The sequence below is a fragment of the Rana temporaria genome, chromosome 5 (genome assembly GCF_905171775.1).
Source record: "Rana temporaria chromosome 5, aRanTem1.1, whole genome shotgun sequence".
Classification (NCBI taxonomy): Eukaryota; Metazoa; Chordata; class Amphibia; order Anura; family Ranidae; genus Rana; species Rana temporaria.
The window spans coordinates 365,806,760-365,833,966 of NC_053493.1; the positions used below are offsets into that span (position 1 = coordinate 365,806,760).

Below are 27,207 nucleotides of genomic sequence, written 5' to 3' on the forward strand. Positions count from 1 at the left end.
TCCACCCAGCTCTATCCTGCACTCTTAAGTTTGCAGGCAACATTAAAAGCATTAAAGCCCACATGCTATATGACCATCCTGTGCACTTTACACTTGTCTGTGTTCATTTCCACCTCTGCTTAGTTCTTACAAGGCTTCTGTTTTATGTCTCTTCTGCAATTAGAAATATGTAGAAAATTTAGGGAGGGGAACAAAGCAAATTATTATGAGTTTTGCTCTTTTGAGTAAAGTTATGAGGGACTCCCACTCATAACTCTACATTGTTGGATTGGAAAGTAGTTTTTTTCATCGCAGTGTGCTGTGCAAATTTTTATTGGTTAAAAATGTTTTTAATTCAAAGTTTTGCCTTTTTTTTGTTCTTGTTTTGAATAGTTACATTTATCTTGTGTATTTTTATTTTTATATTTTGGGGGGTTGACACAATTATATGGATTTTCTGTCTATAGCCAAGTAGAGATTTATTTGCCATCACTAACCTGGAACAAGAATGGTGCCAATGACATCTAGAGCTTACTATTCACTATGCTTTGTAGACAGTATCACAATGACAAGCCTTGAAATAGTATCTTTTGACTTATTTTATTTTTTCCTGGCACATCCTGCATTTAGTTTTGAACAGATTTTCTTTAACCTCTTCAATACTGAGCACCCCCCCCCCCCTTCCTGCCCAGGCCAATTTTCAGTGCTCTTACATTTTAAATTACAATTGTGCAGTCATGTAATGCTGTACCCAAACAACATTTGTATCTTATTTGTTCCCACAAATAGAGATTTCTTTTGGTGGTATTTGATCATTGGGGGTTTTATTTTTGCTAAACAAATAAAAAAAATATGAATAATTAAAATTTGTTTCTGTAAAATTTGGTAAATAAGTATGTTTTCTCATTTACTGATGGGCACTGATAAAGGGGCACTGATGATGGGTACTGATAGGCAGAACTGATGAGCACTGATAGGCGACATTGAGCACTGATAGGCGACACTGATGGGCACTGATAGGCCGCACTGATAGGCACGTATAGGCAGCACTGATAGGCACTGATGGGTGGAACTCATGGGCACTGATGAGGAGGCACTGCTGGCTTCTGAAATACAAGAAGCGGTGTGCAGTTTCTCCACTGAGAACTCTAGGAGGGGGGGGGGGAAACATTTTTTTTTTTTTGACTGTCTGTGCCTTTGCCTGTCCTGGTGGCAATCATAAAGTGTGAGGAAATCTACCCAGTGGGGTCACAGATAGACATCTAAAATCTGTTGGATATTTTAACATTTTTTTTTTTTTAAATGCCTCAAGTTAGGCTTTTTGAGTATATAACACAATTTGCTTGTAGCTAGGGTAGCTTGATATCTAAACACTTCTCTTAAAACTGGCTCTCTAATAGGGGGGCTTGGCAGTCATATGTGGTTGCTTATTTCAAGTTAAATGCAAAAAGTCTGCCCCTGAGATCCAGGGTTACGGCAAAAGGCAAGGTGCCTTTCATACCTGCCCATTCTATTTGTGTATATTAGTGCATGCATACGGTATAAACATGGGGTGCATTGATTTTAAATGGTCTGCCAGCATGCAGCAACAGAACAAAAAAACTGACCGTAAACCTTATTTTATCACAGCACACTACTGTGTACTGGAGGTTCATTGTTGTACACTGCAGTGTTGTTCATTGGCAGCTACTGTAATCTGTGTGGGGTGCCATTCTAAATGAATGGCACTGCAACATCATGCACAGAGTGCTGTGTGTAGCATTAATGAGTGTTCTCACAGTGCATAGGTGTGAAGGGGCCTAAAGCTGTTGCTGTGTAGGCAAGCTTATACCATGCTGGCAGGTTAATTGGCTCCTGTCTATATTTGCCCTAGTATATACTGTATGTATGAATGTGAGTTGAAGGAAAGCTCATTTGGCTGTACTTTTCCTATGGATCACAGGAGTGCATTTTTGTTTTGCACTCCTTTGACCCATTTTCAGCAGAGAGCAGGCTGAAGTCCGCTACCTACTATCGTCACAGAAGTCCGTCCAGGATTCGCGTCATCACAACAATGGAAGTCAGGATCCGCCAGGTCCCTGGACCGCCAACCGGCTTAGCCTCTCAGTGAGCCGCTAAGAGCCTGAGCTGGCTGCTCCTCCCCCTCCACAGCCCATCACTCCAATAAACGAGGAGGGGGCAGAGCAGAGAGATGTGACAGTCAGCATCTCTCTGCTCAGGGAGCTGTCAGAACCGAGTGATCACCGATGTTTGATCGCTCGGTTCTCAGTGCAGAGGCACCAGGGGACAGATGCAGCATTGGACAGATGCTGCATCCACCTATAAGTATTACTCTGCAAAAAAGCCCAAAGCCATACGTATCTTTTAAATATGGTTAACACAGAGTTATTTTTTGTTTAACCCAAAAGAAAACAGTTGGAGCTGTTGTACTAACTATGCAAAGTTAGTGCAGCAAATTCCCCCACTGAACTGTTTTGTTCTGACAGGGGAAAGCCCCCGCCAGAACAATCCGATCAGAGCTCTTTGTCATTGGCTGATAGCACTGATCAGGAGTCGGTCAGCTACTGGTTTTCCACCGTAATCGTCTGGCAAAACCCGTACAAACTGACATACACACGGGCCATTTTTTTTCTTCTTTGAACTGACCAATGTCTCCCGTCATTTGACCCCTGTGTACGGGGCTTTAGGGACCTTGGATTGTAAGCTCCTGGAGGGCAGGGACTGATGTGAATATACAATATTTATGTTCAAAGCACTGCATAAATTGACAGTGCTATATAAGAACCTGTAATAAAAAATAAATAAAAAATACCTAGGCCCTTCAAAGATCCTGTTGTGTGTTGTGAACAGCTTTTATATAAGGGATACTTGGATATTACAGTGTTATTCACTAAGGTATATGTGGAGTTAAGGTTACAGAGAAACTGAGAATGTCATCATTCAGCCCTGAAAACTTAGAACATTTTGAGGTGTGAATGAATTATTATGGTTACAGCACCAGAAAGGAGGCGAGTATTGAAACCTTGCGATTGGAGTTGCTTTTGTTTCTTAACTACTAAGAGCAACATTATTTTTTCAAGAAAAGTTTGCCCGAAGTTGGGCTTAATTATTCTTGGCTGATGTTATTACGATTATCTTGATTTTTCATTAACTCTAGTGATTGGTTCTGAAGGACATTCTATGCTGCACCTAATTTAAATGTTTGTGTGGCCAGTAAGCCTTGGGACCCGTCCGTAATTATCCACCCCTTGTGCAATTCCCACCCTGTCTTTGTGAGTTACTTTTAAAGCATTGAACATTGTCAAACAAAAATAAGTTTCCTCAGGCTGTATTTATGAATTTTTGAACTTTGTATGTTTTGCGTACAAGTCATCCTCTATTCTGAGGGTTGCAAGGCCGACTGATTATTTTTCAAAGTCTTCTTTAAAGTGGAGTGAACTTCTAAATGAATTTTTTTCCTCTCTAGCTCTTAAAGGGAAAAAGGGGGGGCAGGGAACACATCTGAGCACTTGTTTACATTGAACTGGAAAAGGAGGCATTTGCTTACAATATCCATAGATGATTTATATTTTGAGCTGTGAGTAATTCTTTTCACGCTGACAAGTTTATGGTATGCATTGAACTCCTGTGTGTGCTTATGGGCAGAGGGCAGACTGAACACCACAGCTTCCTGCATTCATTTCAATCTGGGTGGCTGCAGAGGTACGCAGCAGGAGGGGAGAGGTTTAGGTTATTTCTTTCAGATGAAAGTTTGAAAAGTGTTAATCATTTTTTTTTTTTTAACTAGATTTAGATTAGGGCTGGAGAGCAAAGGCAATGCAGGCTTGAACACACCACTTGTTACTGTTTACCTAGGCCTAAACAGTGGTCGAAGTGTTTAGTCCTGAGGGACACTTTGTGATTGAACAAGAAGGTTGAGTTATTTTGATAAGGCCTAGCACCAGTGTGGCCAAAAAGCTGCGATCATCTTGAGGCCTTGAGGCGGGCCAAGGATGAAGACCTTATGTGTTTTGTTCTTCCTGATGCTCAAAGATAAATTCCTGCTAAGAAAATAAACTTTGTATTTGGACCAATTTGCAAAGCATCAGTGAAAGAATTAAATTGTTTATGTTAGGACTTGGCCTGAGAAGGTGTGGGAACGTTGTAAAGAAAGATGAGGGAGCTCATATGCGATATGGGGATCAAACTCCGTTTATCTCGATTTAGTGTAAGAAGGAAAAGTGTAAACCAGATAAAAAATTGCGTATTCATTTGTCACTGAATAGTTATGAGCTTACATATCATTTGGAGAAACTTTCCCCAGCAGCATATCAAGCACAGAAAGGTGAACTGATAGAAATTAGGGGTGCAGATTACTCTCAATTATGAGACACCCCCAGCAGGAATGGCAGGGATCCCCTAGTATGTGTTCTACTTGGCGTACAAATTGTAGTTTGTGCACAAAAAAATGTATAATGGTTTCTTTGATAATAGTAAAAACCATATCAACAGTTATGCACATTTGCGACTGAGGTGCTGCATCCAAAATGTACACACTACTGATGCACAAAGCATGACAGGTGCTTTGTGGAATAAGTTAACTTTTTTTTTTTTTACACTGCTTGGGACTGTTTAGTGGTAAAGTAGTCCCAGAAGCTCTATATATTAGTGTAGTAATAATGCCTAATTTATTATGTTGTTGCAAACTATGTTTGACCTGTTCTACTTTCCTACACCAAGTTAATTTTTTTACCCCCTTTCGTTTCCCTCCTTCGTGTTTTTGTCCTTCGGAGTGAACTTTTCCAAGTGGCATCTTTTAAGTGTGTTTATTTCAGCATTTAACATTGTAATTGCTGTAAAAGTATACAGCTCTTACCAGTGTTATGCAAGCTTTCATAAGACCACCCATGCTGCAATGTGCTTATTACAGCATTTCACATGGCTAAATTTGATGGAGAGGTCTGCAAGTCACTTGACGGCACAACCTGGATAATCAGGCCAAATGACTTGAGTAAATACATTGCACTATTTTTTATTCCTGGAGTGTCTGCATAGTGTACACAATTTACAACCAGATAATGAAGCTGAATGACACTGGTAAATACTGTATTATTTTCTCAGTAAGCCAGGTGCCTGGATCATATACAAATCCTCATTTATTGTTCGCAGTTTCATAAACTGACGACTGTACACTGTTACATTATTGTGAATTGTGTAAGGCATATATAATAGCTGTACAACGTGTACTATTTTAATAGATAGATAGAGATAGACTATGGCCATATTTTTCTTTCTTTTCCAAAAATGCTCTGTAAAAAATGGCAGTTTTAAGGCTTTGGGCAACAAGCAGAAGCATAGTTATGCAGTATGCGATCTCCAGAGTCTTCTTATGACATTTTTATTTTTATAATTAATCACAGCACAGAGTCTATGTAGCTAATAATCTTTCCTGCAGAACAGGAGTCATTGATTTAATGCTCACCATGGGTGCTCTCTATAAAAAATGTGTATATTCTAAGTTTGCATGGGTTTGTAATGTAAAATATATTAGTATAGTCCTACAGCTGAAGAGCCCAGACTGTGTGTGCTATATGTCCACATTTTAGCAAATCATATACAAATATGAACATAAAATGAAGTCATGAACTTTATGTGGACAGAAAGAAGTGAAACTGAGTACCATAAAAACAACTTTATTATGTACCCGTAAAAATTACTCTCCCCACAGGGGATCACAACATGCAAAGATTCAGATTATAGTTCACATGGACTCAACGCATTTAGGGAATCCTTCAGAAGCACATCTGATGGATTCAGTACACTTGAACCCACTCTTAATCATTAATAGAGTAATATCGGCCAGTAGGGTAGACTGGAATTCATAACATGTGTATGTCGCCCATAGAGGTGCAAATGCATAAGCAAAAGTGAAGCCACTGCCTCTTGGGTCTTGTACACATAATCTTCAAATAAAAGGACCAACTTCCCAATAGGGAATCATTCAGACCTAATGTGAGTATTTTACTATGAAGACAGCATGGTAGTCAAAGTAGTTAAGGCACATATGTTCCAAAGAGGGAGCTCTTGATAGGTATCCTAGAAAAAACTCAGTTGACATAAATCAAGCCTGTCCGTGACTACAAATTATATTCATAGTTGTAGGAAAGGTTGCAAACACTGAACGTATTCTCTCTGGAGAAGAGACGCTTGAGAGGGGATATGATTTCAATTTGCAAATACCATACTGGTGACCCCACAATAGGGATACAACTTTTTTGTGGAAGGGAGTTTAACAAGACATGTGGTCACTCATTAAAATTAGAAGAAAAGAGGTTTAACCTTAAACTGCGTAGAGGGTTCTTTACTTTAAGAGCAGCAAGGATGTGGAATTCCCTTCCACAGGCGTTGGTCACATATTATCGTACACATGAGTTGGACTTGATGGACTTGTGTCTTTTTTCAACCTCACCTACTGTGTAACTATATATATATATATATATATATATATATATATATATATATATATAGTATATGACCACTGCTTAAACTGGCCCTTTGGAAATGTATGTGTTTGTATTTTCTTGTGACATTAGATAGTAAGTTTTAGAGACACACTGGCATATGTAGAAAAAGTTAGCAGGCTGAAAAAAATGATATACGATAAAACCTTGGTTTGAGAGTGTTTTAATACATTTTGACTTGATATACAAGCAATGTCTTGATATACAAGTAGCATCATGTCACATCTGTGTATAAAAGAGAAAAGAGGGGCCTCTAAATGTAGCAATATGGTTACATTTGATGAAGTTACAACATTAACAACATTTTGCTACACTTAGAGTTGTCTCTTTTCTCTTTTATACTCTGTAGCTCCTGCTGGATTTTGCCTATAATCCCCTTGTGGAGGCTTACATTTGTGGATGGACATTTTTATGGTTACACAACCTATCACATTGCTATAATCTTTTCATATGGACTATAAACTGAAGGACTTATGAATAAATGGTTGTGGAACGAATCATTTGAGTTTCCATTATTTTTTGGGGGAAATTTGCTTTGATATTCAAGTGCTTTGGATTACAAGCATGTTTTTGGAACAAATTATGATCGCAATCCAAGGTTTTACTGTACAGTACATTTGTATGGAGTGTAGTTTGAATATTTTGTGTTTTGTGTGTGTGTATGTGTGTGTGTGTATATGTATGTATGTATATATATATATATATATATATATATATATATAATACACTGTGTGTATATACCATTTTTTTTTTTTTTAAAAGCTGACTTATTATTTAAGTTTGTTTACTTCTCAATACAGGGAGATTCTATGCAGGCAGCAGAGGACTCGCCATTTTCAGATTCGGTTACCTTGGAGCAAACAACAAGTAATATCGGAGTGTCCAGCGGTCGGGTCAGTCTCTGGATGCAGTGGATGTTACCCAAAGTTACAATAAAACTCTTTGCTGCAGACCCTACAAACAAAGGAACAGGTATGGATTTGTTTTGCTGCTAACTTATTATAGTATTTAGTCATAAATCAACTGCTTATGACTGATTTGTTTTAGGCAGTTGTGTGTGTTTGTGTGTGTGTGTGTATATATATATATATATATATATATATATATATATATATATATATATATATATATATATATATATATATATATATATATATATATATATATATATATATATTCCACATTTTTTTAAACTTTATTTTTTTATTTTTCAGAAATCTGTGTAGTCAGTGAACTGGAGGACCTCAATGCTTCTGTCGATGTCCAAGATGTCTATACTAAAGTCAAATGCAAGATTGAAAGCTTTAACATTGATCATTATAGGAGCAGGTAAAGACAGTTACGTAGTGCAACTTGTTTATGTGCTGCTAAAGGTAGGCCAGCAAAAAAAAAAATAGGTCTCCATAGGTACCCATTGTCCCTCTTTAGAACCAAATCCCTCTGACCCTCATTCCACCTTAAAGTGGTAGTAAACTATGTACTACCACTTTAACCTACAGGTAAGCCTATAATAAGGCTTACCTGTAGGTATAAAGAATGTCTCCTAAACCTTACAGGTTTAGGAGATATTCCCCCCGCAATGCGCCGCTGACTGCAGTGGCGCATGCGCAGCGGGGATCCTCGGCTAAAGGGCCAGGCAGCCGCCGGACCTTGCCAGAGAGAAGTCTCTCGCGCGCATGCGCGGGAGTGACGACATCGCCGCTCCAGCCAATCACAGCACTGGAACGGCGATACCCGGAAGACACGCCGAGGAAAGATTACATCTCCCTCAGCGTGGACCAGGTAAGTTCCTCTCCCCTCGTTCCAAGGTAAGTATTTCATAATCAGCTAGTATTTGGTGCATACTAGCTGATTATGGCTTTTGCTTTTCAGGTTTAAAAAAAAAAATGACAGCGGGTATACAACCGCTTTAAATGTCCCTCTATTAGCAACGTGTAGTAATCTGTAAAAAAAAAAACATTTTTGTCCAAAATATTTCAACCATTCTTCAGATTTATTCATTGGTTAGTTTTAAACACCAATATAGAGGAAAATAAGTTGTGAACAATTACAAGACAAAGACAAGGTTTACTTAAAGCGGGAATGATAACACTGTGAACAATTTAGCTATTTTTTTTTTTTTACTGAATATTGACTTTAGTCTAATATGGCTCAGACACTGGAGCGGAAAGAATTTAGAGAGGGGTATAGGACATAAAGAGGACACAGGGATGTCCTCATCAATGGGCAATGCAGTGGCCGGAGCTGGCAGGCTGACAAAGGAAGCCTCATAGCTAAAGATTCTCAATAATGGTGTCACCCTTTCTAGCATAGTGGGGATGGATTATTGGCAAAACAGATTGAGCAGGAATGCAACCATTTTCTTTAGCAAACAGTAGTTCCCTTTTTTTGTTTTTATTCCGTGTTGAATTTATCTTGATTGTCACTACTCTTTAGCCTTTAAGTATACATGTGTCCTGAGTGGAACAATGTTGCCCTATTTTTTTGTTGTTTTTAAAATAGCCTCTGTATCATGATTGTCGAAAAACTTAGGTACTGGGGCTACAAAGAAAAACAGAGATCATCAACCTGTTAATTAGAAACCAGTGTTATTCCTGTTTCCCATTATCTGCTTGTTATATTGACATCACAAACTGATTTCAAGATGGTAGTAATCTAGTTTCCTGAAAAAAAACTTTTGCTCATCCTTCCTGCTAATGTGTTCTTAATTCCCCATGTGCTGTTAGTTGTGCACTGTATATCCTACTGAGATGCTAAACTGAAATGATGTATGCCCTTGTTTACAGTGTGTGTGTTGTTGCCTGACAGTTGCATTGATGAAGGAATAGGGGGTGCGGGGGCGGGGGGTTATTCTTTTCAATCTGAGCAGTTTAAAAGAGCAATCCATCCAAAACAGATGTACAGGGTTTGTCTGGACAGAGGTCGGTTAAATCACCTACCAGCTTCTTTTATCTCTCAGATAATTCATTTTTAATCATTCTGTTCCTAAATTCCCAGATCTGTCTTCTGTGAATTTTACAAGAGTGTATCATGCTGGCATTTTCATTTGTTTTACTTGACAGGTTGTCATGTGATTAACATAGCCTGCCATACAATAATGTCAGAGGAATGAGACTTTGCAATGCAGAATACCAGTAAAAGACTACTACAAAAAGTTAGCTTTTGGAGCTGAGAGATGTAAGAAGCCAGTAGAGGGATTCAGTCTGCCACTGTTGATGATTATTATCACTGATTGCACATTGCAGGCAAGGGTAACATTGTGTTTATTACAGGCCAGGTGAAAGCTGGCAGGCAGGCGTTTTTCTTGGGATATTCCTACAATGCAAAGAGAAACCTGTGGTGAGACCATGTAGTCATTAAGTTACTTATCAAAGCTCTAGCCGGCCATTCTGACCAGTGTGATCCTTTAACCTCTGCCAGTGGTGACAAGAATAAACCTAACCTTACCTGAGACCTTGTTTAGTATCACTTACATTTTTCTGAAGGTAGCATTGTTAAAATGTATATAAAGGGAAAACCATCCCTCAATGAATATTAGCTTAGCTTTCCTATTTCATCTAGAAAGCAAATGATAACCAATAGTCGTTCTGCACTTATAGGTGGAAAATGCATAAGACCCATTTTTGCTGCCTACATTTGTCCTTATTTGGCCTTCTCAGTATCTGAAGAAAGTCAGAGCAGCAGTAATTCTTGTTATACCTAGTTTAAAAAATAAAAATAAATGAATTTGCATTAAAAGTGGAACTAAACCCACTAATTTGTCTCCCAAAACAAGACATGCATCTTATGATGCTTGTACAGTTGCCAGTGTGCTAATGTCAGCTCTCAACAAAATTTTCAAATCCTCAAATGACTGGTGTCATAGCTGATCACATGTACAGCACCATGGCAATTGCAGATCTACACAAAGGCTAAGATAGTACCTTTCATTGCTGGAAAGGACAGGAGGGTTTAGTTCTCCTTTGATGGTAGAAAAAGCCCCTGTCACATTTTACCATTGGTTGCGGCAATCAATTCTTTGCTTTTTTAGACACAGTTTATGGCATCTGAGAGAGTTTGTTTCTCTGGTATGCTCTGCTGTACAATGCTGTCTGCATAGGATACAGCTACATTCACTAATCAATATAGCTTCTCGTTGTGGTATACAGTGCCTTGAAAAAATATGCATGCCCCTTGAAATTTTCCAAATTTTGTCATGTTACAACCAAAAATTTATTTTATTGGGATTTTACTTGATAGATCAACACAAAGTGGCACACAATTGTGAATTGGAAGGAAAATGATAAATGGTTTTAATTGTTTACAAATAAATATGTGAAAAGTGTGGAGTTCACCCCCAGGGTCAATACTTTGCATAACCACTGATCACTGCAATTACAGCTGCAGGTCTTTTTACATCTCTACCAGTTTCGCACATCTAGTGAGTAAACCTTTTGCCCATTCTTCTTTGCAAAATAGCTCAAACTCTGTCAGATTGGATGGAGAGCATCTGTGAGCAGCAATGTTTAAGTCTTGTCTTGGGTCATTGTCTTGCTGGAAGGTTAGCCTCTGCCCCAGTCTTAAGTCTTTTGCAGACTCTAACAGGTTTTCCTCTAAGATTGCCCTGTATTTGGCTACATCCGTCTTCCCATTACCTCTGGCCATCTTCCCTGTCTTTGCGAAAGAAAAGCATCACCACAACATGATGGTGCCACCAACATGTTTCACATTGGGGATGGTGTGTTTAGAGTGGTGTGAAGTGTTAGTTTTCCACCACACATAGCATTTTACTTTTAGGCCAAAAAGTAAAATGTTGGTCTCATCTGACCAGAGCACTATCTCCCACATGTTTGCTGGGTCCCCCACATGACTTCTTCAAAACTGCAAATGGGACTTCTTGTGGCTTTTTTTCAACAATGGCTTTCTTCTTGCCACTCTTCCATAAAGGCCAGATTTGTGGAGAGCACGACTAATAGTTGTCCTGTGGACAGATTTTCCCACCTGAGCTATGGATCACTGAGCTATGGGCCTCTTGGCTGTTTTTCTAAATAATGCTCTTCTTGCCCAGCCTGTCAGTTTAGGTGGACGGCCATGTCTTGGTGGGTTTGCAGTTGTGCCATATTCTTTCCAGTTTTGAATGATGACTTGAACAGTGCTTAATGAGATGTTCAAATCTTGGGGTATTTTTTTTATAACCTAACCCTGCTTTAAACGTCTCTACAACTTTATCCCTGACCTGTCTGGTGTGTTCCTTGGCCTTCATGATGTTGTTTGTTCACTAAGGTTATCTAACATACCTCTGAGGGCTTCACAGCAGAGCTGTATTAATACTGAGAATAAATTGCACATAAGTGGACTCTATTTACTAATTAGGTGGCTTCTGAAGGTAATTGGTTCCACTATATTTTAGTTAGGGGTATCAGAGTAAAGGGGGGCTAAAACAAATGCACACCACACTTTTCAGATATTTATTTGGAAAAAGAAATTGAAAAACATTTATAATTTTCCATCTACTTCACAATTATTTGCCACTTGGTGTTGGTCTATCACATAAAACCCCAATAAAATACTTTTAAGTTTTTGGTTGTAACTTGACAAAATGTGGAAAATTTCAAGGGGTATGAATACTTTTTCAAGGCACTGTAGCAAAAATAAATTGCAACTGACTTATAAGAACCCTGCAGACACAGATAGCTTTACAAAAGTAACAAAAAAAAGGAAAGTGTCTCATAATAATGATCTGTAAAATAGTTATAATGACCCAGTAATATCCTGCGGTTGCAAACTCTTTAAGTAATGGTTTATTCTTGTAATCATTTGCCATAAGCCTAATCAAGCTTTGTGCTAAATTCGCCTTTCACAAATTATCTTTCTCATCGATTTATAGTGCGCTGGTAAAATCTAAAACAGCAGCGGTGGGAAACTCTTGCTGGATTGTTAAAGTACAAGTTCCGACACTCTTGGTTTCCCTAGCTGACCAGTTATGGATGCAGACCCTCTGTTGAGGAACATGATATTTACCTATACTGATTATTCGATTACTGCACCTTGCACACTTCATTGCTGTCACTAAAATGTAAAATGTGAAAGTTTAATTTTTTTAGCCCACTGCAGCTCTGCATCATAAACAGTACATATTGGTATTATGAAGAAAGGAAATCTACCAGCTTATTATTATTGCAATTTGTTTTTCTTTCTTCTCTTCTATTCTTTGTAAAAATCTTGAAGCCTTGGTGAAAACTGTTGGTGTCTGGGGCAATATGGCGGCGTTTTCCTTTCATGTACAGACAAGCTGAACAGACGCACCACTTTGGTTCGACCCGTCAGCAAGCAAGACCCCTTCAGTAACTTTTCTGGCTTCTTCCCTTCTGTAAGAATTGATTTTCATATTGATTTTGATAAAGGACCTTCATCAACCCTTCTATTTCTCCTGCTAAATTTAATTATTTAGTTGTATATATATATATATATATGTATATATATATATATATATATATATATATATATATATATATATATATATATATATATATATATATATATATACACACAGTTGCAATAAATAGTATGTGAAACCTTTTGAAATGATATGGATTTCTGCACAAACTGGTCATAAAATGTGATCTGATTTTCATCTAAGTCACAACAATAGACAATCACGGTCTGCTTAAACTAATAACACATAACGAATTAAATGTTACCATGTTTTTATTGAATACACCATGTAAACATTCACAGTGCAGGTGGAAAAAGTATGTGAACCCTTGGATTTAATAACTGGTTGAACCTCCTTTGGCAGCAATAACTTCAACCAAACGTTTCCTGTAGTTGCAGATCAGACGTGCACAGCGGTCAGGAGTAATTCTTAACCATTCCTCTTTACAGAATTGTTTCAGTTCAGCAATATTCTTGGGATGTCTGGTGTGAATCGCTTTCTTGAGGTCATGCCACAGCATCTCAATCGGGTTGAGGTCAGGACTCTGACTGGGCCACTCCAGAAGGCATATTTTCTTTTGTTTAAGACATTATGATGTTAATTTATTTCTATGCTTTGGGTCGTTGTCCTGTTGCAACACCCATCTTCTGTTGAGCTACAGATGGCCTTAAGTTCTTCTGCTAAATGTCTTGATAAACTTGGGAATTCATTTTTCCTTCGATGATAGCAATCCGTCCAGGCCCTGATGCAGCAAAGCAGCCCCAAACCATGATGCCCCCACCACCATACTTCACAGTTGGGATGAGGTTTGAATGTTGGTGTGCTGTGCCTCTTTTTTTCCACACATAGTGTTGTGTGTTTCTTCCAAACAACTCAACTTTGGTTTCATCTGCCCACAGAATATGTTGCCAGTACTGCTGTGGAACATCCAGGTGCTCCTGTGCAAACTGTAAACGTGCAGCAATGTTTTTTTTTACAGCAGTGACTTCCTCTGTGGTATCCTCCCATGAAATCCATTCTTGTTTAGTGTTTAACGTATCATAGATTCGCTAACAGCGATGTTAGCATATGCCAGAGACTTTTGTAAGTCTTTAGCTGATACTCTAGGATTTTTCTTCACCTCATTGAGCCGTCTGTGCTGTGCTCTTGCAGTCATCTGAACTTTCTCCATTTATAGATAATTTGTCTTACCGTGGACTGATGAACAACAAGGCTTTTGGAGAAACTTTTATAACCTTTATAACCCTTTCCAGCTTTATGCAAGTCAACAATTCCTTTATTTTTTTTTTTAAATCAGAAAAGGCTTTATTGCAAAAATCATACAGATTGACAATTATTCACATTACTTTGTACAGCAAAAAGAATACATAATACCAGTGTCGTCCTAACACAATTCTTTTCTCATACAAAAGTGTACCAAGCAGGATAAATTGTACCCATACAAAGATGTAGACTGTATCAGAATGGTTCCGTACTGCATCTCAGCAATTTTTAAAGTGAAAACAAACATTATTGAGAGAAAAAAGAACCAAATAACAAACAAAACAAAAAGTTAAACCATACAAAAAAACTAAAAAAACAAAGACAGATTTCACAGCTCCCATGCAGGACATACAGTTAGTCACACCACACTACCTGCATCGCAAGAGGGATACAACGGCAGTACTCCCAGCCCACACCACCACGCAGAGAACAAATATTCGGCCCTACGCACACGGGGACAAGTCATCTCAAAAGCCCACCCCATGATAAGACACTTACACCATGTTTAAGTCGCATTCTCCTGGTGTCCACCTCACTCACCCACCCTCTATCTCAACAGTCGATCCATCACCAGATCAACTGGGGACAGGCCAGGGGTATCTAACCAAGGTACCCACAGTCTGTCAAACTTCCCTGTCCGACCCCTATGTTGATAGATATATTTCTCCAAGCGTATGGTGTCACCCATTTGGCCAATCCATTCCCCCCATCGTTGGTGGGTCATCAGCTTTCCAATGTCTAAGAATCAGCTTGCGGGCCTGAAACAAGGCCCTAGTTATAGCCTGTTTAGAGTTATCATCCATAGGAATGTCATCCAAGATACCAAGTAAGCACGGCTTTGGATCCATAGGTATGGTAGTTTGAAAAACCATGTTAACTGTAGCTAAAACCCCTGTCCAGTATAAGTGCAGCGTGGGACACCTCCACAGCAGATGGATTAAGTCCCCATGATCTCTCGCGCATCTGGGGCAATTAGAATCCGTTCTTACCCCCATCCTGCACAGCCTATTGGGCTTATAATGTACTCTAAAAAGAATGTAGAGTTGTGATAACCGCTGGGCCACATTTAAGGAACATAGTTGCACCACCTGGAGCGCCTCCTCCCACTGCTCATCCTCAAATACTATACATCTCTCTCCCACTTGCTTGATGCCGCAAGGGGGAATCCCTCCAAGTATATAGTAAGAATCAAGGAATAGGCTCTAGAAATGAATCCCTTGAACTGGGATACTTCACCCATATATTTAAATAGTGGTGTTCGTGAGAGAATCCAGGGTTCCCCCCCCCCCCTGCCTGCGCCCTCACTGCATGTTGTAACTGCCTATAATGAAAGAGCATTGACTGTGGGAGGTGAAATCACTTTCTCAGCTCCGAGAAAGAAATCAGTCCACCCACCTCAAATATATGTCTCAAGTGTGTGCCTTGCACCTCCTCCACCACGCACCACAATCCAGTGAGAGCAGCTCCTCGTAGTACCCATTGGCCCAAATTGGACTGTATTCAGTGAATCCCTCCACTTCCTGTAACTGCCTGAGTTTGTTCCATATTTTTTGCATCAAGACATAAGTGGGAAAACGTCTATTAGACTTTGCATACGCCAGAGCTTCCATACCCGTAGGCATGCTGTCGAGGCCGGTGACGTAGCACATTAGGGCCCTGATGGGGTCTGACTGCACACCACCCCCCCCAGACTCTGCTCCTCTGGCATCACCCGGGCAATGTGCTGTGCCTGAGCTGCCAGATAATATACCCAAGGGTTAGGGAGAGCAAGGCCCTCCGCTGTCTTGGGTTTTTGTAGCTGCTCAAGCTTCACCCTAGGAGATTTATTTAGCCATATGAAGGTCCTAAAAAGAGAGTTGATAATCCTGAACACTTTTAGAGGACTAACAATGGGCGTATTGTGAAGAAAATACAGGAGCTGGGGCATGAAAATTATCTTTATAAGATTTACCCTTCCCACAGGGACATCTTAAGGTGAGACCATATTTTGGCTCTATCTCTGATTCTATTTATTAATGGGGTCAGGTTAAGGTGCAAAAAATCATGCGGTTCCGAGGTGATCTGGACCCCTAGATACTTGATACTAGTAGACACTGGTACCCTGTGTATCGACCAATCCCCGCCGCCCGGAGTAGCATCTAATAGCAGAAGTGAGGACTTGGTCCAGTTAATAACAAGACTTGAGTAGGTCCCAAACCTGCCAACCACTTCCATTGCCTCTTTCAGGTATTCGTCTGTATCTCCCAGAAGTAGCATAGTATCATCTGTGTAGAGCATAAGCTTCTCCTGAAACCCCCCATAGTTAAATCCTCTCACCCTTTGGTTTGCCCTAATCAAGGCCGCCATAGGCTCACTGGCGATGGCAAAACAAGGAGTGGGGACAGAGGACACCCTTGCCGAGTGCCCCTATGCAGGGTAAAAGGTTCAGAAATATGTCCCCACTCTCTAATGACCGCCCTGGGCGAGCAGTAAAGCAGCCTCTCCCAGGACAAAAACCTTTCGCCAAAGCCAAATTTGCCCATGACAGCCCAGAGGTACCCCCATGCTATGCTATCAAACGCTTTGTGGGCGTCAAGTGATAGTAGGGCCCCATTCCCCATAGTGTCCGACTGTGTCTGGAGATTCAAGTAAAGTCTATGGAGATTAATGGCCGTGGATTTTTGGGGCATAAAGCCTGACTGATCCGAGTGTATAATAGAGGAGATGACCCTGTTGATTCGCATGGCCAAGACTTTTGCTAGGATTTTAATATCGCTCTGTAAGAGCGAAATCGGTCTGTACGAACCCGGGTCTAGCGGATCTTTACCCGGTTTTAAAAGGAGTACAATACTAGCTCTGTGTCATAGATTCAGGCAAGGATTGGTTCTCTCTAGCATAGTTAAGGACCTTCAACAAATGTGGTAAGATTAGACCCCCATATTGTTTGAAAACTTCCATGGGAAGACTGTCATCCCGGGAGCCTTAGGCCGCGTACACACGATCGGTCCATCCGATGAGAATGGTCTGATGGACTGTTTTCATCGGTCCAAACCGATCGTGTGTGGGCCCCATTGGTTAGTTATTCTTCGGTCCAAAAAATAGGAACTTGCTTTAAAATTGAACCAATGGACGCCTAACCGATAGGTCAAAACCGATCGTTATTATGCAAAAGCATCGGTTAAAAACCCGCTCATACTCAGAATCAAGTCGACGAATGCTTTGAAGCATTGAACTACATTTTTTTCAGCACGTCGTTGTGTTTTACGTCATCACGTACTGACACGATCGGTTATTTAACCTATGGTGTGTAGGCACATCGGACCATCAGTCAGCTTCATCGGTTTACCGATGACAACGGTCATTTGGACCGTTCTCATCGGATGGACTGATCATGTGCACGCGGCCTTAGAGTTCGGGAAGAGGCTAAGAGCCTCCTGTAATTCCTCAATTTTGGTTGGCAAATCCAAAAGAGCTCTTTGAGAAGCCAACAGACAGGGCAACTCAACACCCCTAAGGTAGTCCTGTAAGTTGTTGGGCGAATAAGCCACCCAGGACCTATACAAGTCAGCGTAAAACCTTACCAGTTCCTGCATAATAAGCTTAGGGGTGTTTACCAACCTCCCACCCGCAGTACACAGTGCACCAATGGACGGAGATGTTTGGGAGGCCTTTACTATTTTAGCTAACAAGTCAACAATTCTTAATTGTAGGGCTTCTGAGAGCTCTTTTGTGCGAGGCATCATTCACATCAGGCAATGCTTGTGAAAAGCAAACCCAGAACTGGTGTGTGTTTTTTATAGGGCAGGGCAACTGTAACCAACACCTCCAATCTCATCTCACTGATTGGACTCCAGTTGGCTGACACCTCACTCCAATTAGCTCTTGGAGATATTGGTATAAAGATGAGGGATGGATAGCCGCACTCCAAACCAAACGGGTTGTCTTTATTCAAATCAACAGCAAGAACACAGCAGATCACAGCAATAGGAACAGGAGAATACCGACGTTTCGCACTGGCTTCAGTGCTTATTCATGGCCATGGCCTGCACCCTTGGAGTCCTATATTTGTGAAACGACCCTACAATAGACCTACCTTGAGCGGTGATCTTCTCTCTCATAGCTCTTGGAGATGTCATTGGTCTGGGGGTTCACATACTTGTTCCACCTGCACTGTGAATGTTTACATGGTGTGTTCAATAAAAACATGGTCACATTTAATTTTTTGTGTGTTATTAGTTTAAGCAGACTGTGATTGTTGTGACTTAGATGAAGATCAGATCACATTTTATGACCAATTTGTGCAGAAATATATATCATTCCAAAAGGGTTCACATATTTTTTATTGCAACTGTATATCTTATTTTTAGGCACATGTGTTCTGTATTTGTGTGGTTGATGGACGTTCTTTTGTGTTTTCCAAAGAGTCCATCAGTTGCTCTGCCTGGCTTTGCCTGCTTTTAAAGCCTACCATTTTGTTTTCTGGAAAAAGCACTTTCAAAATACATAGTTTTATGTTTATTTCAGAAATTAGTAGAATCTATTTGATAAAGACAACACTGCTATTCTCTGGCTATCTACTATATTAAAACATTGTGGCATATGTCAACACTTATGCCACTTATGTCCATCTCTCTGTATGAATGTATTCTGTATGTGAAATTCGTTTTTCCTAACATTTCTCCCTGAAATTGGTTTGAAAAAAATATGAAACAAAGGACACATCATTAAATTATTGTTGCCCTAAGCAATGTGTTAATTATTTTTAACCTTATTATCCATACCATATTCAAAAATAACTCAAAATATATTTTTTTTGTCCCTTCCACTGTATAATCACAACAGAAAGCAAAGCTCCTGTTGAGATATAGAAGCAACTTTTTTCCCACATTTGGATTTACTATATATCATTTATTATTCCCCACAAGTATAACATTTCATATATAAGGATATTCTTATTTAGCCTTATACAAAAAAAAGTTTGTAAAATGGTGTTTGAATGGTTTGCTGAAACATACAGTAGTAGACCAATCCTAAACACACATAAATTATAATTTTGTTTGGAACTGATGAAAGAGCTTTTTCCATCGGACTTAATCTATGCCTTTTTAGTACATATACTGTACATGCTCTAAATTGAAATTCAATTTTATATGAACTTTTACTTTGTATGTTTTAAAATTATGTTCTTTTGTGTACCATGTATATTTTATTTATATAGCATTTTAACACCTGAAATGAAAAAAATAATATTATTTATTACAATAGTATATTAAAAATCCCTATAACACAATATACCATATTTATTCTCTAGTTAATATCAAACAAATGTTGCCATTTAAGTTTGATTTACTTCTTAATTGCTCCTGTACCATCAGTCCTCAGATAAAATAATATCTTCATATTTTGTCTATATATTTTTGGACATCACAACCAACCTTTGTTTTTCCATATTTTGACTACAGGAGTTAAATTAATGGTACAGGGAAATAAAAGTAATTATCTAGTCAGGTACTGATACTAACCTTCTTTAACTATAAAGGTATTTTATATGTTGTGTCTGTACATTGGATATCTCCTGATTTATTGCGCTACTAATCGTGGTTCTACCCATTGTATGTTCTACCACTTTCTCTTCCACATAGACCACAGCAAAACTCTTAGAGAGTTCCCACCAACAGCATGGCTTTCTTTCTCTCACATACACCAAAGCTGTGACCAGGAATGTCCGCCACAAGTTGACCACACGAGGCGAAAGGACTTCTCGGAGCTTTCAGAAACTTTCTGAAGGTTCGGGGGATGGCTCCCCTCACTTTCTTCATGAAATCTTAATTTCAGCTCAAGCCTTTGATGTTGTCCTATTTTTCCCTTTGCTTAATGCAATCTCCAGTATTTTTGAAGCTAGGCGACCTCGAAGCCAGAAGGAGAAACATAAATCATCTGGACAGCCCATGAGGTCACACACACTAACCTCTCGAAGTCTTCCTCTTATCTACATCAACACTGGTGTCATCAGAGTCTTCATTCCCAAAGCTGAAGAAAGACAACCAAATTTTGCAGGTTGGTTTAGATATTAAAGTGATTTTAAACCCTTGATTGTATTTTTTTTTATAAAAACATGTTACACCCACCTGCTCTGTGCAATGGTTTTGCACAGAGCAGCCCCAATCATCCTCTTCTAGGGTCCCCCACTGGCACTCCTGGCTCCTCTTCTCCGCAGAGTGCCCATCATAGCAAGCCACTTGCTACTGGCGTCACTTGTGTGGGCCGCCACAGTGAAGAATGAGAAAGCTGTGTTTACATACAGCTCTCCCCGTTCTTCAGCTCCGGGGACCGATCGCGGGACTCCAGTGGCGATCGGGTCCCGCGGTCCCGTTCACGGAGCTTCGGATCGGGTCGCGGCTGGGTACTAGTACAGGACGTACCTGTACGTGCATGTGCCCAGCTGTGCCATTCTGTCGACGTAAATGTGCAGGAGGCGGTCCTTAAGTGGTTAAAGAATGTCAGGCAAAATGGTCGGCACTGAATCCTGTTCACTTTATGAAATCTGGCCCTCTTTGAAAAAAGATTGGACACCCCTGGTCTAGCACATAAAATTCAAATAAAATACATTTATGTTTTTGGTTGTAACATGACAAAATGTGGAAAATGTCAAGGGATATGAGTATTTTTTTCAAGGCACTGTAAGTATAAGAAGGGCAGAAGGGGAACTTCAGTAAGAATGTTTTTTTTATGTTAATGTAGAGAATGCATTAGGATAAAAATCCTTCAGCTTTTAGAACCACTTTAAAACCCCATTCACACTTGCAGGGTTCCTGGCTATTAGCTGCAGACAGGAAGCCCCATTGAATGCTATTGGATGCTGATAGCTCCTGCATCTATTTGCTGTGATTACCTGTGGATGATTGGCCCTGGACACAGACTGTTTGCATCCAAGGTGATCGGCTACGAATAGTTGTGGGAGCTGTCGGCCTCCCAGTGCCTTCAGTGGAGCTTCCCATCCACAGCAAATAACAGGGAACCCCTCTGGATTTCCCACAGTTACTTACAAACAGCCCCATTTACAAGTGTGAATGGGGCCTAAAGAAGATGGGGGTTGGGTGCAAAATATACTACTTCAGTTTTTATCCTTTGACATATTATAGACAGAGAAAAGTTTTTAACAAGTACAAAAATTTGGCATTCTAGGGCCCAAAAAGTGCTGTTAAATTCTATTTTATTAAGTCTTCATTAAAACCACAGGAAATACAATAACATAGGGTCCTAGTAGATGACAGGCTCAGCAACGGCATGCAAGTTGCTGCTGCAAGCAAAGCCAATAGAATATTGGCATGCATTAAAAAAGGGATTTAACTCCAGAGATAAAACAATAATGCTCCCACTCTACAAGACTCTGGTTCCTGCCGCACCTGGAGTATGCCATCCAGTTCTGGGCTCCAGTCCTCAAGAAGGGTGTGCTGGAAATGGAGCGAGTACAGAGAAGGTCAACAAAACTAATAAAGGGACTGGAGAATATTAGTTATGAGGAAAGATTACAAGCACTAAATTGATTCTCTCTGGAGAAGAGACGCTTGATTTTAATGTACAAATACTATACTGGTGACCCCACAATAGGGATAAAACTTTTCAGCGAAAGGGCATTTAAAAAAACTCAAGGTCATTCACAAAAATTTGAGGAAAAGCGATTTAACCGGAAACTATGTAAAGGGTTCTTTATGGTAAGAGCGGTAAAAATTTGGAATTATTTTTTACAAGCAGTGGTTTCAGCAGGGAGCAACGCTAAATAAAATAACTATAAGATGTGCACCTAAACAACCACAACTTACAGGGATATACAATGTAATATTGATCTAAAACAGCACACACAGGTTGAACTTTATTCAACCTTACCAACTATGTAATATAGCTTGCGTTTTTTAGACTTCTGCATCCTTACACAACTGTGTTTAGGGATGCTTACTTATGGAATGCTCATCATGTTAACCTTATGCATTTATTGCTATTTAGGGATTATGTAATAGAAAAACAAAATCATTATATTTCTCTATGCCTGTAGCACTGATTTTTTTTTTTTTGTATGCTCCATTTCTCAAAAAATGCTTTGCATAGTCAAAGTAATCAATTTCTGTGGTGAAATTAGCAATTCAATATATTTTCATTTGGCTATTATTTCCAGTTACAATAAACAGGGGTTACACCTGGGGCATATGCTGAGTAAGCAGTACCCTTGTGATGCAGTTCAGACCCTAGGTTATTAAAATGAGGACTGTTTGTTATGTAAACTTGCTGCCCTTATACACCAGTGTATAAATAGATGGAATTTAAATGAATTGTGTGATTAATGTTATTTATTTTTATTTTATTTTGTATTTGTTTGTAAACTTAAGCTCTAGTATTGTTTGTATCATCTTTGTCCTCTTTTATGTCACATGGCAGCCCTAGGAATAGTGAGTGAGCCTTACTTGGTTTTAAAGTGTACATTTTTTTTCTCTCTCTCTTCTTATCAGTCAATCAGACTATTAATGAAGATACTTTTGTGCTAAAAATCGGCTCAGTTTCTATGGCGCCACAAGCAGACAACCCCCTAAGTCGGAGTGTATTGAGAAAAGATATTTACCAGTAAGTAATTTGTTCATCATGCCTTCTTTGTCTCTGATAAACTTTTGTTCTTTCAGTTGTGTAGACATTGTCATTCTGTGGGGTCTTTATTTTTTAGTGTTTCCTTTTACTAGGGATTGTTGCACTAATGTCTTTTGATTGTGGTAGTTATTGAAAAGATAAATCATTTACATGTTTCGTAAAATATTTCGATAAAAGCTAGTAATTAATAGCTTTATTGTTTGGTGTATCATTTATCGAAGTTGAATAATATCGATTTAGATGAAAAATATATATATTTACTATTATTTCCTGAAAAAGGGTGGTTCTTTTTTTAGTTACTTTCAGTGCCAGTTTAGTTCATATTAGTATTTATGAAGGAACTCTTATGCATTTTGGGAATTCATGGATAAAGGCTCTCTTCAGTTTCCAATTTTCTCCCCCATCAGCCATGGCTATAGCCATAGCAGATTTTCCATGTATGTCTCCTTACACACATACAAAGAACTTTGTGGCAGGAGGGGGGACGGTCCAAAGTGAAATGAGCAGGTAATTTAGCCAACTAACATCTACCCTTTTGTGACCTAAAAGTTGTGGATGGACTTATCCCTTAAGGCCACTTCTTCTAATCCGCCCCCTCCTTTTTTTATTTATTTTTAAAGGGAGCAAGTGTATCTATTTCTGGCAGGTACCTGCTCCCACTTCTGAGGTCTTGCTGGGCAGATGTTCAGCACCCCCCTCCCCCTCCTTGCCCGCAACCTCTTGAGATGTGCCACAGTGTGGCTCGCGCATGTTCAGTGAGGAGCCTGCAGTGAAGCTGCTGGGAGTCACAGCTGGCGTCCCACATCCAAGATGGCGCAGCTAGGGACCTGGCAAAGAGCCGGTCTGGGTGAGGACAGAACTGAATCCTTAGACTGCGATGTAAGTGTGTGTTTATTAAAAGTCAGCAGCTACAGTATTTGTAGCTACTGACCTTTATTTATTATTTTCTGACCAAAGATCCTCTTTAAGCAAAATTTTGATATTTAATTGTCCTTTGGTATTTTTTAATTACCCTTTCAGCATGTTACATTACCCCATCTGCAAGATGAGGTGATATATCTGGAAAACTGTCAGGTGTAAATATTTCCTTTCAGTATATTTGTCTCCTGCACAAAACGTTGTAACAGGACAGGCTGCACTATTTCCCTACGGTTTTAGACTTCAAACAAAGGGATTGACAGGAACACTTTGTTATGATTACAGACCCTTTTTAAGCTTTATTGTATGAAGAAAAAAAATGAAAACGTGCCTATTTTATATTTTTAAATATCAGCATCTGAAACATAGCACTGTTGATGCACTGTGGATCAAAGCTGAAAAGTAAAAAAAAAAAAATCAAAGCTCTAAAGGAAAAATCGCAGTTTACTGATTTTCTGTGAAATATCATGCTCTGGCTTCTGTCACCTTGTGATTTAAACCATATTGATCATCAGGGCAGGGAGGCTGGCAAATAGAGGCATTCAAGATCTCTGTGAAAAAATACATGACTCTGAATGGAACTGGCACGCTTGCCAGACTTAAAAGCACGCACGTAAGTGGTACAGAGCGAGAGAAGTCACAGAAAACAGTCAGCTGTGTAACTGTGTACGCCGGTCGTCCTGGAGAAAAGGCGGTCTGCTTCTCAGATGTGGAAGCCTTCGTTGTTCCAAAGTGTTTCCTACTGAACTTCAACAGATGCTGTTAAAATGAAATACTTTTCAAACTGTAAACAATTCCCATTCTCATACATGACAATCCTTTCACTTCCTGTATCATATATCGGGAGGTGGAGGGTTGGGAGGGGGTATCCCTCAATGCTGCCTTTTTACTAAAGCTGCTGCAGCCGGCAGCAGATTGTTAGAGTGAAATTGGTGCAGCACGATCCGGGTTCAAAGACTGAACTGATGAGATTTGCGAGTTATTGACCAAAACGTAACATTTTAATAGCTTTAGTTGAACTTCAAAGGGTAAGACTGGAGCTTGCCTCAGTTGCCTCTGCTGTCTGAAAGAGAGCTTGAATCTAGGAAGGTAACTTACTAAATCTTTAAACAAGAACCCTGGTAAACACTCTAAATCTAAAATGGCCATATATAATAATGTTCAGGGAAAACATGTAATCTGTATTTTTTGTTTATTGTCATGCTGCTACCAGATGCATTTGCCTGAATTGGAACCCTAAATACTATGGGCCAGATTCACATAGATCTGCGGCGGTGTAACGTATCGCATTTATGTTACGCAGCCGCAAGTTTTAGGGTAAGTGCTTGATTCACAAAGCACTTGCCTGTAAAGTTGCGGCAGCGTAGCGTAAATCCCCCGGTGCAAGCCCGCGTAATTCAAATCAGTTGGGTAGGGGGCGTAGATAATTTAAATTAGGCGCGTTTCCGCGCCGAACCTAATGCGCATGCGCCGTCCCTAAAATTTCCCGACGTGCATTGCGCTAAATGACGTCGCAAGGACGTCATTGGTTTCGACCTGAACGTAATTGACGTCCAGCCCTATTCACGGATGAGTTACGCAAACAACGTTAAATTTCAAAATTTCAACGCTGTAACGACGGCCATACTTAAAATAGGATACGCCACCTAGGGGGCATGTTTATCTTTACGCCGCGTATCGCTTACGGAAACGGCGTATCTTTACTGCGACGGGCAAGCGTACGTTCGTAAATCGGCGTAACTACTCATTAGCATATTCTACGCCGACCTCAATGGACGCGCCACCTAGCGGCCAACGTAAATATTGCACCCTAAGATACGATGGTGCAGGCTGTCGTATCTTAGGCATGTTTAAGTGTATCTCAGTTTGAGAATACATTTAGACATACGACGGGCTTAGATTCGGAGTTACGTCGGCGTATCTACTGATACGCCGGCGTAACTCTTTGTGAATCTGGCCCTATATGTGGTCTCTTATACTATTCAGCTTGTTATATCTGACCTGATTCTAAAGCCTCGTACACATGATAAGCTTGTTGGCAGGGGATTGTTTGTTGACAGACTAGTATCCTAAAATCTCACCGTTAGTACGCTCCTTTTGACAATATTTGTCCAACTTTTAGCCAACAAATGTTGGATGACAGGCTAGTAAATTTTCGGCGGGCAACGATTTGATGTCAGATTTTCTGATGGTCAGTACACAAATCCATAACACAAAAGTCGAAAGTACAAACACGCATGCTCATAATCAATGCTCACCAAACACGACATTAGCAGAAGGGGCCCAAAGGATGGCGCTCAAGAGCTTAAATTACTCGTAGTAGCAAGACACTTGTGTAATGTTGGTATGCAAGACAAGATTCTGGCACATGCCCTTTTGACAAAAATCACCATGTGTACGAGGCTTAAAGCTGTTTGTCAGCATTTGGAGTTGACACTAGTCAGTTGATAGTTTGCAGCTATTGGATTTGCAATATTATCTGCTTTTTCATTGCAAGGAAAACAGGTGCAGTTATGTTTAACCACTTAAGGACCGCCTAACACCGATATACGTTGGCAGAATGGCACGGCTGGGCACAGGCACGTACAGGTACGTCGCCTTTAAGAGCCCAGCCGTGGGTCGCGCGGGACTCATGGACCCGATCGCCGCCGGTGTCCCGTGATCGGGTCACAGGAGCTGAAGAACGGGGAGAGGTGTGTGTGTAAACACACCTTCCCCGTTCTTCTGTGTGGCCGTGTCACTGATCGTCTGTTCCCTGATATAGGAAACGATGATCAGTAACGTTACACCTACAGCCACGCCCCCCTACAGTAAGAATCACTCCTTTAGGGCACACTTAACCCCTTAGCGCCCCCTAGTGGTTAACCCATTCACTGTCATTTTCACAGTAATCCGTGCATTTTTAACCACTTCCCCACCGAGCCATAGTAAAATGACGTCGGTGGGGACCTTTCGTCTTTCAGACTGGACGTCATATGACGTCCTGTCTTTTCCGCCCGCCGCATTCTTTGGGTCCCGGTGCGCGTGCCCGGCGGCTGCGATGTCCGCCGGGCACCCGCAATCACGGCAGGACCATGGATCTGTGTGTGTAAACACACAGATCCATGTCCTGTCAGCGGTGAGGAGACCGATGTGTGTTCCCAGTACAGAGGAACACACATCGATCTCCTCCCCTTGTGAGTCCCCCACCCCTAACAGTTAGAACACACTTTAGGGAACACATTTAACCCCTTGGTTGCCCCCTAGTGTTAACCCCTTCTCTGCCAGTCACATTTACACAGTAATCAGTGCATTTTATAGCACTAATCGCTGTGTAAATGTGAATGGCCCCAAAAATGTGTCAAGTGTCCGATATGTCCGCCGCAATGTCACGGTCACAATAAAAAAAAAATCGCAGATCGCCGCCATTACTAGTAAAAATAAAAAAAAAATGCCATAATTCTATTTCTTATTTTGTAGATGCTAGAACTTTTGCGCAAACCGATCAAATACGCTTATTGCGTTTTTTTTTTTTTT

General features: G+C 40.1%; 1 protein-coding gene across 1 annotated transcript in view; it reads left to right on the plus strand.

Annotated features, from left to right (window-relative positions):
* Positions 1–27,207, plus strand: part of VPS13B (vacuolar protein sorting 13 homolog B) — a 1,252,356-nt gene that overhangs the window by 704,417 nt on the left and 520,732 nt on the right. Inside the window, 5 exon segments of the mRNA XM_040354774.1 lie at positions 7,280–7,451; positions 7,694–7,808; positions 12,687–12,828; positions 19,779–20,193; positions 22,641–22,752. Of these exon segments, the coding sequence (XP_040210708.1) occupies positions 7,280–7,451; positions 7,694–7,808; positions 12,687–12,828; positions 19,779–20,193; positions 22,641–22,752 (956 nt within the window).